The 14,419-nt window shown below is 37.8% G+C and overlaps 1 protein-coding gene across 1 annotated transcript; it reads left to right on the forward strand.

Annotated features, from left to right (window-relative positions):
- The first annotated feature begins 4,343 nt into the window (after positions 1-4,343).
- Positions 4,344-14,215, forward strand: LOC130329798 (cytochrome P450 1A1-like). The gene is made up of 7 exons (XM_056553518.1): positions 4,344-4,401; positions 7,400-8,241; positions 8,455-8,581; positions 9,646-9,735; positions 10,148-10,271; positions 11,815-11,901; positions 13,466-14,215. The coding sequence occupies exons 2-7, from the start codon at positions 7,405-7,407 to the stop codon at positions 13,767-13,769; spliced, it is 1,569 nt and encodes a 522-aa protein (XP_056409493.1). The 5' UTR covers positions 4,344-4,401; positions 7,400-7,404; the 3' UTR covers positions 13,770-14,215.
- The last annotated feature ends 204 nt before the right edge of the window (positions 14,216-14,419 follow it).

The raw sequence follows: 14,419 nt of genomic DNA on the forward strand, positions 1-14,419 counted from the left end.
TGCCATTGTAGTATATATAGGTACAGTTCTGTTACAGTGCATTGTTCAGTGTAATTCGGTATAGCAGTAAAATATGGTATAATGAGACAAATATAGTTTGATATAGTGTTGCATAATGTACAGTATAGTACTATGTATAGTAGTAATACATAATTGTATAGTAGTAGAATTTAGTAGTATAGTAGTATAAAATTTACAGTAGTATAGTATATAGTAGTATATATAGTATATAGTAGAATTATAATTGTATAGTAGTAGAATATATAGTATATATATATATATATATATATAGTATATATATATATATATATATATAGTATAGAATATATATAGTATATATAGTATATCTATAGTAGTATAATAATTGTATAGTAGTATAATATATAGTATATATATATAGTATATATATCTATATATATGTGTATATATAGTATATATAGTAGTATAGAATATATATAGTATGTATAGTAGTATTATAATTGTATAGTAGTAGAATTTAGTAGTAGAGTAGTATAACATTTACAGTAGTATAGTATATAGTAGTATATATATAGTAGTATTATAATTGTATAGTAGTAGAATATATAGTATATTTAGTATATGTCTACATATATGTGTGTATATATAGTATATATAGTAGTATAGAATATATAGTAGTATTATAATTGTATAGTAGTAGAATTTAGTAGTATAGTGTAGTATAGTGTAGTTCACTATGCTATGTTATGTATTCAACATTGTAATATAGTAAGGTATAGTATTGCACAGTTTAGTATGGTATAGTACCAGAGTTTAATATACTGTTCTGTGTAGTGCAGTATTGTAACTTGGTATAGTGCAGTATAGTTTATAATTCAGTCTGTTATACTATAGCATATTATGAGGTCTAGACATATCGTGTACAATAAATCCCAATTCTCGAGAAGCTGACAATTATTCATACTAGCAAAACAATAACATCGTGACTATCTTTTATTCGTTTATTCCATCTGTCTATCCATCCATCATGAACCGGAAAATGAGCAATTACTTTTTTTGTTTTTGTTTTTTTGTTTTGTTTACCCTGATGCGTATTGATAAATATTCGGACATCATTTTCTGAAGGGAAGCTTTATGAATATAGGCTTATTCGTTAGCATACAATGCCTGTTGAGCAGAACAACAGTTTTGGTGTTAATTCGGTAAATCCCATTCATAACCTAAATTGCATAATTCATCCTAAAATTCTTATTTCGTTCTGAAACGAATTAGTCTGGAAATAACTCAAACAAAGCAAATACTAATCGATATTATTAAATAGTCAATGTATTTATCATAACTGTAGGGTAATATTAGAAAGCGATTGTTCCTTATAATGAGAAATTAAATGGCATCTACAGGATGATGTGGAGATCGTTTTCATATTACTGTGGAGATGTATTGTTTTATGTTACTGGAATACTGGGGAAATAGCAGAATAGTAACAAACCAACTATGGCAGGAACCAGGTAGACAAAGTCCCGATGTCTTACAACATACTGACAGAGAATACACCAGTGTATATCCACATGATCTGTCCTATACCCACCATTAGGGGCAAAAGAGGTGCAGTCGGCTTCTTCATACAGAAGTGTGTGTGCTGATATTGTAGAGCTGCAGTTTGGGAAATATTGGGGTGACAGCAGAGTATATGCTTTCTGATAATACTGACCTGTTATTTAGGAATTATAGGGGTAACAGCAGGGTATATGCTTTCTGATAATACAGACCTGTTATTTAGGTAATATTGGGGTGACAGCAGGGTATATGCTTTCTTATAATACAGACCTGTTATTTAGGTAATATTGGGGTGACAGCAGGGTATATGCTTTCTTATAATACAGACCTGTTATTTAGGTAATATTGGGGTGACAGCAGGGTATATGCTTTCTGATGATACAGACCTGTTATTTAGGTAATATTGGGGTGACAGCAGGGTATATGTTTGGTGATGTTACATACCTGCTACTGTTCAGCACTATATCCTGTTGTGCAGTATGGTTAGATAGGTACTATCAGAATATGTGCTAATATTGAATAAATCCATATGTCCAGGTTTCCAGCACTACATTCTAATATTTCAGCTGATAATATTAAAGGTGTCCAAGGGAATGTGCTCTACAATAGAAGACATGGGGACTTTTATCAGCACAGAGAACTGCCTTCTGATAGTCCTGTGATGAATGGTTCTAAAACAGACCTATCCTTCTTATGACTGGACTTCAAACAATGTATATTAAAATGTATACATTAGCGTATCCACTACACAATAGAGGACTATATTACCCTAATATCTGTACACTAGATTTGCATTCTATAAAATGTTCTGTAAACATAATAGATTCGAGCACAACATTCTTATGATCCCCTGATAAGGATGTACATTAATAAACCTGTGTATGTGGATAAAATGGTCATAGTCTTTTGTCTTACAATGAATGTGGCAGCAGCATTAAAGGGGTTATCCAGGATTAGGCAAAAACAGCACCACACTTGTCTATAGGTTATGTGTGGTATTACAACTTGGCCCCACTGAGCTGCAAAATTACACATGAGGACAGGTGTAGTTCTGTTGTTGAAAGAATTCTGCTGTACAATCCCTTTAATCATTACCTATAGACAGCAGCTTTCTATAACACATTGTGTAGCAAAGCTCATATCATAGACAAGCTACTGCAGAGACTGTGTATCCTTATGTACACTGGTCCCTCAAGTTACAATATTAATTGGTTCTGGGACGACCATTGTATGTTGAAACCATTGTATGTTGAGACCAGAACTCTATGGAAACCTGATAATTGGTTCTAAAGGCACCAAAATGTCATCCAAAAATAGGAAAAAGTGAGAGTTAAAGAAAAATAAGTAGATAACTAATACAGATAAAGCAAGTCCTTACATATAAAAGTAAGAAAGATCTGCTGGGAGCTGTAAATCACTGTCTATGTCAGTGTTTCCTAAGCAGGGAGCCTCCAGCTGTTGCAAAACTACAACTCACAGCATGCCCGGACAGCCAAAGGCTGTCCGGGCATGCTGGGAATTGTAGTTTTGCAACAGCTGGGGGCACCCTGCTTGGGAAACACTGGTCTATGTAGAGGACAGGAGCTTCTTCAGGGTCCTGTACAGTACACGCAATGTCCCAAAAAAGTAACATGGAGTCGCCCTCACCTGGTGTCCAAAGGAGCAGCTAACCCTGGAACAGGTAAAGAGTACGGAACATGTAGTACCTTCCTGTACTGTAGGGGGCGCTACCAGACACCAGTCGGTGCATACACTTCAGTAATACAGGTAAAGAGTACAGAACATGTAATATCTCCCTGTACTGTAGGAGGCGCTACCAGACACCAGTCAGTGCATACGCTTCAGTAATACAGGTGTTTTACCGGTAAATGATTGATCAGATCTTCCGGCCATTGATGCGTTTCACAGATCTGGACTGTCCGTAGCATTGTATGTTGCGTCTGGTTCCAAGTTACAACGGTCCAGAAAAGACCATTGTATGTTGAAACTATTGTATGTTGAGGCCATTGTAAGTTGAGGGATCACTGTATATCTATCTACAGTGAAAACTCTCCAATAGACCATCCCATACCCAGACCACATTGTCTGTTCCACAAATATTATGCATTCTTTCAGCAGATCACCCCTTAGAAGATTACTCTTTTTTGTGCAATTTTGGGTCATCTCAAAGAGGTTTTACTGTATCTTTCTTTCTTATGCCCCACAGGATGGTATATTCCAGACGATACAGTAGTAAAATGTATACAGTGACTACCCAAATTTGCAGAAAAAAAAGTAATCTTCTAAGAGGTGATCTGCTGAAAGAATGCATACTATTTGTGGAACAGACAATGTGGTCTGGGTATGGGATGGTCTATTGGAGAGTTTTCACTGTAGATAGATATACATAAGGACACAGTCTCTGCAGCAGGTGGATCCATAATAAAGATAGTAGATGCCTGCTGTGTGCCCTGATAATGATATCTACCTGAGCTGGAGCTGGATTTCCTTGCTGATAGAACAATGATCAGCCTAAGCTTGTTCTCAGAAGTCATAAGTGCTTGTAGGCTGCCTGTGTGCAGGATGTGGGGAGCTGGCAGCCTGCACATAGTATCTGCCTATTAGATCTGTTCTGGGATTAGTTGGCTCCTGGGAGGCTCCAGGTTCTTCACGCAACCCTCTGTACAGATGCCAGGAATTTGGGTGAGTGCAGGCAGCTCTCCTGTGCTGTAGTCACATGAGGTGGAGTCCTGGCCAATCAGGAGTCAGAGAGGTGTATATAAGAGAGTGCAGGCAGCTCTCTCACTATGGTACTCCTGCGGGTACACTCAAGCAGTTGCTCCTCCTAAGAACTTCATCTCCGCTTATACAAAGGACATACTCAAGGTATGTACTGAAAGCTTCTATTCATTACTCTATGCTATGAAACTGAGAGGCATTCATCATGGATAGTATATGGCTTGGGTAGATCTGATGTATGTTACAGGCATGATTTCTATATCCAGTGGGCAGAGGTAACTGTACAATATACAGGCAGCACTTGTTCAAGACAATGATATTGGCTTTTGTTACAAAGGGCTGTATTACAGATACTTCCATGGATATTAGTTGGTGTTAAAATAAATTACATGCTGTTGGTACATAATGTAAATTAATCTTTTCATTGACATATTATATATATATATATATATATATATATATATATATATATATATATATATATATATATAATGAGAGAGATCTACTGGCGATAATATATCAAGTGCATAATCCCACCTGACAATGCAAGTAATCTCAATATTTAGCTAACTTTTGCTGGTATACATAACCTCAGCTTAAATTGAGATAAAGATTGTTTTAAACTTTATGAAGGTCATTCCTCTATGATCTCATTAACCCTGCAGAAAAGTATCACTGCACTAACAGGGAGGGAACACACCAGTATTACATGGAGGGTTGAGTGGCTTCAGCTTGTTAGCTAGAATGTATCATTTCTAGTAATATTGATGAATATATAAGAGCCTAAAAAGCATTCTGCTCGATAACTCACATACACAGTTAGTGATATTAATGGAGATCAATGTATACAAGCAATCACATGAACATGGTTTACCAGTATGTGTCATGTAAGAATGGTCTATAGCAGTGGTCTCCAACCTGCGGACCTCCAGATGTTGCAAAACTACAACTCCCAGCATGCCCGGACAGCCAACGGCTGTCCGGGCATGCTGGGAGTTGCAGTTTTGCAGCATCTGGAGGTCCGCAGGTTGGAGACCACTAGTCTATAGTATCTAGTCTATAGAATTCAATGGTAGGGAGTGATGTTTCAGTCATTCATGGGCAGAGCAGAATGACTTTTTGTCCTAACTACTCTTTACTGGTCTGTAAGGCTGAGTTCACATATGTCAGATATCCGGCATAGGACTTAAATCTCAATGAAACTGATGCTATGACTGATGACAATGTGCATCAGTTGACACCAGTTGTATAGGATCTAGTGTCCATTGTTTCTAGCACTGGAAAGGGGAACGCAGCAAACTGCATTCTCATGCCCGGTGCCCTCCGGCATGTCCAACCATCCGGCGTCAAAATTGGGAGGCTGAATGGGATCGGTACTAGCATGCCGGACGCCTGATATATGTGAACCCAGCCTAACTTAGGTTTTCATTATGAAAAGATTATTACATAGATCTGTATACCCAGGCAGTCTCGGGTTCTTTAAATGGAACATGTCCCTTGCTCATAATGCAATATCATCCATGGCAGCAGCTTTAGTTATTGAAGTGGGTGCACAAGTAATCAATATGTTAAAGAACCTGTCACTTAGGTTAGGCTGCCCTCACCAATAATACAATTTCAATCATGCCAGCAGCTTCAGCTATTGAAGTGGGTGCACAAGGAAGCAATATGTTACAAGAGAACTTTTCCCTTAGGTTATGCTGCCCTAACATAGGAAAAGGCACACTTTTCAGCAGTTTGTCCCTTAGGGTGCATTCCCACACGGCGTATTTGCTGCTGCGTATTTTATTTTCTCTGTTGAAGTCAATGGGTAGGAAAATACGCAGCAAAATACGCCGTGTGGGAATGTACCCTTACACTGAAATGTACTACAGGTTTAGAGCACCTACACCCAAAAGCAGACAGTGCATGTCCAGAGAAGATTCCCCACTGCTTTTGCCCCCATCGATGATTGACAGATTTTTTTCCTATCACTGCATAGGAAGAAATCTGTCAATCATTAGCAGGGGAGCTGGGAAAGCAGCAGAATGTGTTGTCAGATAAGTCATTTGGCCCATCTAGTCTGAGCAATATTCTGACTATGAATAGTCCCTGGCCTTATCTCATATGAAGGATAGCCTTATGTCTATCCCATGCATGTTCAAATTTATTCACTGTATGTGCATGTTCCACTTCTACTAGAAGGCTATTCCATGCATCCACTATTCTTTCAGTAAAGTAATTATCCTACTGGGCAGTAATAATCATACTGCCGGGCAATCGTGATAGGAATACAGAACCTCATAAGACGACCAGCTAAAATTGCACAAAAAAAAAAGCTCTTTTAGGGGATTGGTTTTGGAAAAGAATACGGCCAGTATACATTATATGTGGTGCAGCTCAAAATTGGTCACAAATCTGGTCAAGGGGATGGTCTTCTCATGGGGGGGGGGGTCTTTTATAGAGGTTTTACTGTATAATAAAACACAATCTGTGTCATGTATAAAACCTCAAAAATGAAGAAAAATCCATCTTTACTAGTTCTGTCGAACGTCTAGTATTCCAAACCTTTGCCATCTGGCCAAGACAAACATTATCTTATGTCTTACTGGATATTATGTATGTGAACAGCCATTTAAGAACTTGTCATTACATAAAAGGACATTTTATATAGCCATCATCAAAGGCCAGAAGAGTTATTATTGCTAGATGGCTTGGTAATGGGCTTCACACTACGCTATGGGATTTCACTTTAATTCCAGTCTTTGAAGAAGTTATGGTTCATGCCTTCCCAACTGTGAACTTTAAAGCCTCTTGCAATTAAAGTAACATGTATCAATCCTCATCAAGTTACAAAGACAATAAGAATACAATACTAAGAATGTAAACCACTAGCGTTTGTCTTTATGACTTTGACATAAGTGAAATGGTGTACATTTATCATTATCACACATACCTTTCATAATACATTGTCAACTTGATTTCATTCAAACCTGAGGCAATTACTTCTACATAGATTAAAGTTATGTCATCATCGTAATCATTTAATAGACTGATGTCTTTATGTTTTACACTATAATAGTACAATACTCTACTGTTTTCTGTAAAACATGATCATATTGTTTCTTATTGTTGTCTTAATATTCGTCCTTATGTTTTTTCTTAGTCAACATGATTGATTTGGTCAGCTCCTTTGGTGTGATATCTACCACAGAGGTTCTTATTGCCTCTGTGGTGTTCTCAGTCATCTTCCTGTTCATCAAGAACACCAGAAAAAATGTCCCAGAAGGAACAAAGCCAGTGCCAGGACCAATGCCGTTGCCACTGATTGGGAACTTGCTCTCACTAGGCAAGAACCCACACCTTAGCCTAACCAAGATGAGTGAGACCTATGGAGATGTGCTTCAAATCCAGATTGGCACAAAGCCTGTTTTAGTGCTAAGTGGACTGGAAACACTCCGACAAGCCCTACTGAAGAAAGGTGATGTGTTTAATGCACGTCCAGACCTTTTTACATTTCGCCTGGTTGGTGACGGACAGAGTCTGACATTCAGTCAAGATTCTGGTGAAGTATGGCATGCACGCCGTAGACTGGCACATAATTCTCTCAAAACCTTTGCCATCTCTCCCTCTTTGGCATATTCAGGCAGGACTCTAGTGGAAGACCATATATCTAAAGAAGCCGATTATCTACTGAGGAAATTCCAACAGCTAATTGAAGAGAAAGGTGAATTTGACCCTTTTAGATATGTGGTTGTTTCTGTGGCTAATGTCATTTGTGCAATGTGCTTTGGAAAGCGATACAGCCACGAAGACCAAGAATTTCTAGACATAGTCAACTTGACGAATGAGTTTGGAGCAGCTGCTGCATCAGGAAATCCAGCTGATTTCATCCCTATTCTTCAATATTTACCAAGTCGCACCATGAAGAACTTTATTGAAATCAATAAGAAGTTTACAGGGTTCACACAGAAAAATGTTAAGGAACACTACAGAACCTTGGATAATGTAAGTATCTGCATTAAGTGCCAGTTTTTAGTGTAAAGTAGCATTTTAATTAGTACTCAAAATGTAGTTTCACAAGCTCTCCTAGATGTGTTTGCCAAAATAGCATAGATTACAATTTAACAAGTGGATCTTTTAAACTAGACAGAATGTGCATTCTACACAGCCTAAACTTCAGCTTTTTTTTTTTATAAATTTTTTTTATTTTTATTTTAGAACTCAATTCGGGATATTACTGACTCCCTTATTCAGCATTCTCAAGAAAGGAAATTAGATGAAAATTTGAATGTCCAGTTAACAGAACAGAAAATTGTGAATATTGTAAATGACCTTTTTGGAGCTGGTGAGTATAACATCATAGTTTGTCATATTTACCATGAAATCATTAATTGTTATCTGCCTCATCTCACAGTGGGTTATTTCACTGATACTTAAAGAGTACCTCTCATGATCTTGTTCAATTTTATAATCCTCCCAGTTCACTACCCCCATCATGATAAACCACCCCCTGCCTTTTATTTTTTAATTTTCTGCCTTGATATTGCTCTGTATTTTCTGCTCAGACTCAGTCAGATTCACAGACTGGGAAGGGGTGTTACCCAGCAGGCGTGACATCATCTGAAGCCATACAGGGGAGATCTTCCTCCCTCACACTGCTACACACAGCCCAGAGCAGTTCAGTTTGAGATGAGCTATGATTGGCTAAGGCTGCACCCCTCCCCTTTAGCACGCCAGACTGCGTTTCCTGATTTTGGACTTCTGCCAGGCCAGCAGGAGTCCAAAGTCTGCAAGAGATTGGGGGGGGGGGGGGGGGAATGTGCTCTGGACAAGTAGGGAGACGCTTAGTGGCAGCTTTTTTAAACATAAATAAAACATAGAAAACTTCATTTTAATAAACAAAGTACATAAATATTTTTATTTACCATAAGGAGTGCAATAGCAAAAATTACTTTTAATGACAGTGCCAATTTACCATATATACAATGACTTTTTTTATTGCGATGGTATGTATAGTGAATTAAAGTACATTACGCTAAGTAAGTTATCCCCACTTGCCCTGCAGAATACTTAAAATGTATTTGCAAGTAATCATGCCTTATTATAAGGAAGACACTGTTGGACAATGATCTTTTCAAGGTTTTTTAAGTTTCAGCTTTTTATTAGTCCTAGTGGCCAGAATAAAAACTGCAAGATTTCAGGATTCTTTTATAGTAACTGAAATGAAAAATAAAAAAATCTACAAAAATTCTTAAACATATATGTTTAACATAAAAAAAACGTAACGTAAACAATAGGTATCGCACATTTTTTTTTATCGCAATACGGTTTAGTGACAATAATCCTAAGAGGTATTTTACATAAAGAATCTAAGAAAAAAACAACTAAGACAATTTAATGTTTTTATAGGGTTTGATACCATTACAACTGCTTTGTCATGGTGTCTCATTTACCTTGTGGCCAACCCAGAAATACAAGAAAAAATCCAGAAAGAGCTTGGTGAGTTGTTCTTCTTCTTTGAATATCTTGTGTTTTTTAATCAGAGAAAAGCTATTATTATGAATATTAAATTAGTACCTGCAGTAAAAAAAATATGAACGCACATTTGTAAAATGCATAGATCAGATTAGGCACTTAACAACTATTTGTCAGGTTAGAATTCACTGCTTTGTTGCCAAACACTTCGGATGTGTTTCCACTGCTAAGTGGAAAAACAGCCACAGACTGGTGTAAAAAAAAAAAAAAAAAAAAAAAAAAATATATATATATATATATATATATATATATATATATATATATATATATATATATATATATATATATATATATATATATATATATTTTTTTTTTTTTTTTATGAGCCAAAGCTAGCCAGTATCTAAGATACTAAGATATTGTTACTGTGTTACAGATCAGGTCATTGGTAGAGAAAGAAGGCCAAAGTTTTCAGACAGAGCTCAGCTGCCTTACACAGAAGCTTTCATCTTAGAGATGTTCCGCCATTCATCTTTCCTTCCCTTCACAATTCCCCACTGGTAAGTGCTATATCAATGTACATTTATTTTAAAACAATGGGGGAGATTTAGTAAAACCGGTGCAGAGGAGAAGTTCACCAATTGCTTCTTCCATTTTTCAGAGACCTTTTTAAAAATGAAAGAAGTGATCTGATTGGTTGCTATGGGCAACTGGTCAACTTTTCCTCTGCACTGGTTTTAATCTCATCCAATTTATTTGATTTATAAAACATAGCCACTACTAATTCACTTAAAAATTATTGTTAAAGAAAAAAGCAGAATGGCTCAATTATCTTTTAATGGCACTGGATAATCCAACCCAACACCTATACCCATGGTGTAAAAGAAATGCAAAATAGGAACAAAATGTTGGAGCTCAAAGTCTATATAGATACTTGGAATCTAAAATATTTATCATAATATATATATATGAACCAGATACAGGCGCAGCACTCCAACAAAAAAGTGATTTAATATCTCATGTCAGCATTACAACGTTTCAGCTCCTCCTGGAGCCTTTTTCAAGCAAGGCTGATCAAGTCCTTTGGGACGCTGGCACCAATTTTTTGGTTGGACTGGATAAGTAGTGCTGCTTTATTTTGGGAATATATAAGTGGTTCACAGGGCCCTTGTGAAGCCACCTCATAAAATTGCCACAATAAAAACACAGTATTGCCACCAATAATTATGTTCTTAGATGGGTTAATCCAGTTGATATTGCTTATTGCATTGTCTGCTAATATAAAGACGGGTAGAAATTTCAATATTATGTATCCATATACAGCTTATGTATAAATAGCTTTGACATCCGTTAATGGTAATATAGTTCCACAATTAAGTGTGCCATTGAATGTCCAAATATCTGTCCACAAATCGCTCACTTTTATAATCCGGCACTGCTATGTAATCTGGAGATGAGATGTAAACCAGAAATGTCAATGTTAGTGTACAAAGCGAGCGGTGAGGCAGACCAGACTATGTATCACTTGTAATGCATATAATGATGGATAACTCACCCTCCGGAGGATAATGGACTTAGTGCAGCACACCTCTCACCTCACCGGGGGTCCAGGATTAAAAAAGTGAGAGATTTGCGGACAGATATTTGGACATGGCACACTTAATTGTGGAACTATATTACCATTAACGGATGTCCAAGCTATTTATACATAAGCCGTATATGGATAAATAATATTGGAATTTCTACCAGTCTATATATTAGCCAACAATGCAATAAGCAATATCAACTAGATTAACACATCTAAGAACATAATTATTGGTGGCAATACCGTGTGGTTTTATTGTGGCAATTTTATGAGGTGGCTTCACAAGGGCCCTGTGAACCACCTATTTATTTGTTATATATATATATATATATATATATATATATATATATATATATATATATAATAAATGTTTTTAGATTCATAATATCTATAGACTTTGAGCTCCAACATTTTTGCTCCTATTTTAAAAACTATTTACATTATAAACATTATTTGGCTTAGGTTGTCTGATTTATGTGATTTCTCTGATGCACACTGTGCTATGTTTTGTGTTACAGCACCACCTCTGATACCGTACTCAATGGTTACTTCATCCCTAAGGGCTTATGTGTGCTGATCAACCAGTGGCAAGTGAATCATGACCCGTAAGTATCTGAATATAATAAAAATGTACTTATAAAAATCTCTTTGAAATAATGGCTACCCAAAAAGCTCTAACAACAAGCAAATCCAATGGGCAACACTGGGGTCTTTTTTAAAAACAATACAACATCAGAGCAGTTCAATTCAACCACACTTGATTTCAAGACTAAAGAGGCTGCAACATTACTTAGAATAACTTAACTTAGAATTCTGAAACCTTTTTAGCACCACTCAAAGGCTGCATTTACCGTATCTATCGGCGTATAACACGCACTTTTTAGGCTAAAATTTTTAGCCTAAAGTCTGTGTGCGTGTTATACGCCGATACACCCCCAGGAAAGGCAGGGGGAGAGAGACCGTCGCTGCCCGCTTCTCTCCCCCTGCCTTTCCTGGGGTCTAGAGCGCTGCTGTCGGCCCTTCTCAACCCCTGGCTATCGGCGCCGCTGCCCGTTCTGTCCCCCTCACTATCGGTGCCGGCGCCCCATTGCTGGCGCCAATAGCCAGGGGGAGAGAAGCGGCGTGAGTCCCCTGCGTCGTTGCTATGCGCGGCGCACTGACATCATGCGCCGTGCCGTTCAGCGCATAGCAACGACGCCGGGGACGCACGCCGGAGGCCTGCAGCAGCGCAGACCCGACCCAGGTAATTATGCCACCGGGGATGGGGGGAGGCAACGGGGCAGCGGCGCCGGCAATGGGTGCCGCTGCCGCTTCTCTCCCCCTGCCTTTCCTGGGGGTGTATCGGGGTATACACGCGCACACACGCACCCTCATTTTACCATGGATATTTGGGTAAACTTTTTTTACCCAAATATCCTTGGTAAAATGAGGGTGCGTGTTATAGGCCGGTGCGTGGTATACCCCGATAAATACGGTACTTGAAGTCTCTAACTACATTGCAAGGGAAGGGCCATTCAGATCAATAGCAATGTTCTGTTGGGTAAGAGATTTCCACTAATCTGAGTCTTGTAAATAAGGTTTGGTTGCTTAATAGTTTATAAGACTACAGACTCCATGGTTTGATCTACGGGTGTATTTTCTAACGTATGTCGGCCATAGACTTCAATGTTAAAAATAACATACGTTAATTTACCCGTTTCTTGTGACGTGCGAAAAATTTGTGCATGTGCCGTTATTTCTCCCATCACAACTAACGTACGTTAGTCATGATGGGCTATAACGTGTGACAAAAGGTAAACTAAAAAACCCATTGACTTGAATGGGGGTTGTTTAACGTGTGTTAATAATTATGTTTCAAACGTATGTGTATTAACGGGAGAACCTCATAGTTTGAAAGCAACCTTACACAATTTATAAAAAAAATTCAACATTATACATTTTGGACTGTTTACCTCTTTTAAGCAATTGAGATTGTAGTAAACACTGATATACCCCATACCAAACTGCACCATGCATTTAGCATGCACATAAAAAATAATTTCAACACACAGAGGGTCATAAGCTCCTCCTGTATGAGAGCAAAACCAATAAACTATTCTTGTCGATATCATTATTGTTCTATAGGGTTTGATCCTTAACAGAACTTAAAAGCATTGTATTTTATTCCAGGACCCTGTGGAAGGACCCATTCAGTTTCTGCCCAGAACGTTTTCTGAATGAGGATGGCTCATCAATAAACAAAATAGAGACTGAAAAAGTATTGATTTTTGGTCTGGGTAAAAGAAGATGTGTTGGTGAAGCCATTGGAAGAATGGAGGTGTTCCTATTCCTCACTATTTTGCTTCAGCAGATGCAGTTCTCCAAACAAGAGGGACAGAAACTAGACATGTCCCCAACCTATGGACTGACAATGAAACATAAGCGGTATCTTCTGACTGCCAAACTACGTTTTCCTATGATGGCTACCGATTAGAAATTCTATGACTGTCTGCCTAAATGGGCTCAGAAGTGTATTTACATGGGTATCTTGAAGCAAGGACAAGACTTAAAGGGTAACTCGGGTGGAAAACTATATGTATTATATTTTTTTCAAATCAACTGGTGCCAAAAAGTTAAACAAAGTAACATAGTTCATAAGGTTGAAAAAAGACCAGAGTCCATCAAGTTCAACCTAAAACCCTAATGAGTGCCTACTGAGTTGATCCAGAGGAAGGCAAAAAACCCTCATACTAGAGGTAAAAATTCCTTCCCCACTCCAAATATGGCTTCAGAATAAATCCCTGGATCAACGTTCTATCCCTATAGACCTAGAATCCATAACCTGTAATGTTGTTCTCAAACAGATTTGTAAATATCTTCTATTAAAAATCTTAATCCTTCCAGTACTTACCTGCTGCTGTATGCTACAGAGGAAGTTGAGTTGTTTTGTCTGTCCACAGTGCTCTCTGCTGACACCTCTGTCCATGTCAGGAACTTTCCGGAGCAGGAGAGGTTTGCTATGGGCATTTGCTCCTACTATGGACAGTTCCTGACACAGACAGAGGTGTCCGCAGAGAGCACTGTTGTCAAACATAAAAGAACAACTCAACTTCCTCTGTAGTATACAGCAGATAAGTTCTGGAA

Source organism: Hyla sarda, unplaced genomic scaffold, assembly GCF_029499605.1.
Source record: "Hyla sarda isolate aHylSar1 unplaced genomic scaffold, aHylSar1.hap1 scaffold_3216, whole genome shotgun sequence".
NCBI lineage: Eukaryota > Metazoa > Chordata > Amphibia > Anura > Hylidae > Hyla > Hyla sarda.

Bases quoted from the DNA above. Each gene is read 5' to 3' on its own strand.
- LOC130329798 (XM_056553518.1), top strand. From the start codon at position 7,405: ATGATTGATTTGGTCAGCTCCTTTGGTGTGATATCTACCACAGAGGTT. The intron at 8,582-9,645 runs GTGAGTATAACA...ATGTTTTTATAG, and splicing joins AAATGACCTTTTTGGAGCTG to GGTTTGATACCATTACAACT. The intron at 9,736-10,147 runs GTGAGTTGTTCT...ACTGTGTTACAG, and splicing joins AAAAATCCAGAAAGAGCTTG to ATCAGGTCATTGGTAGAGAA.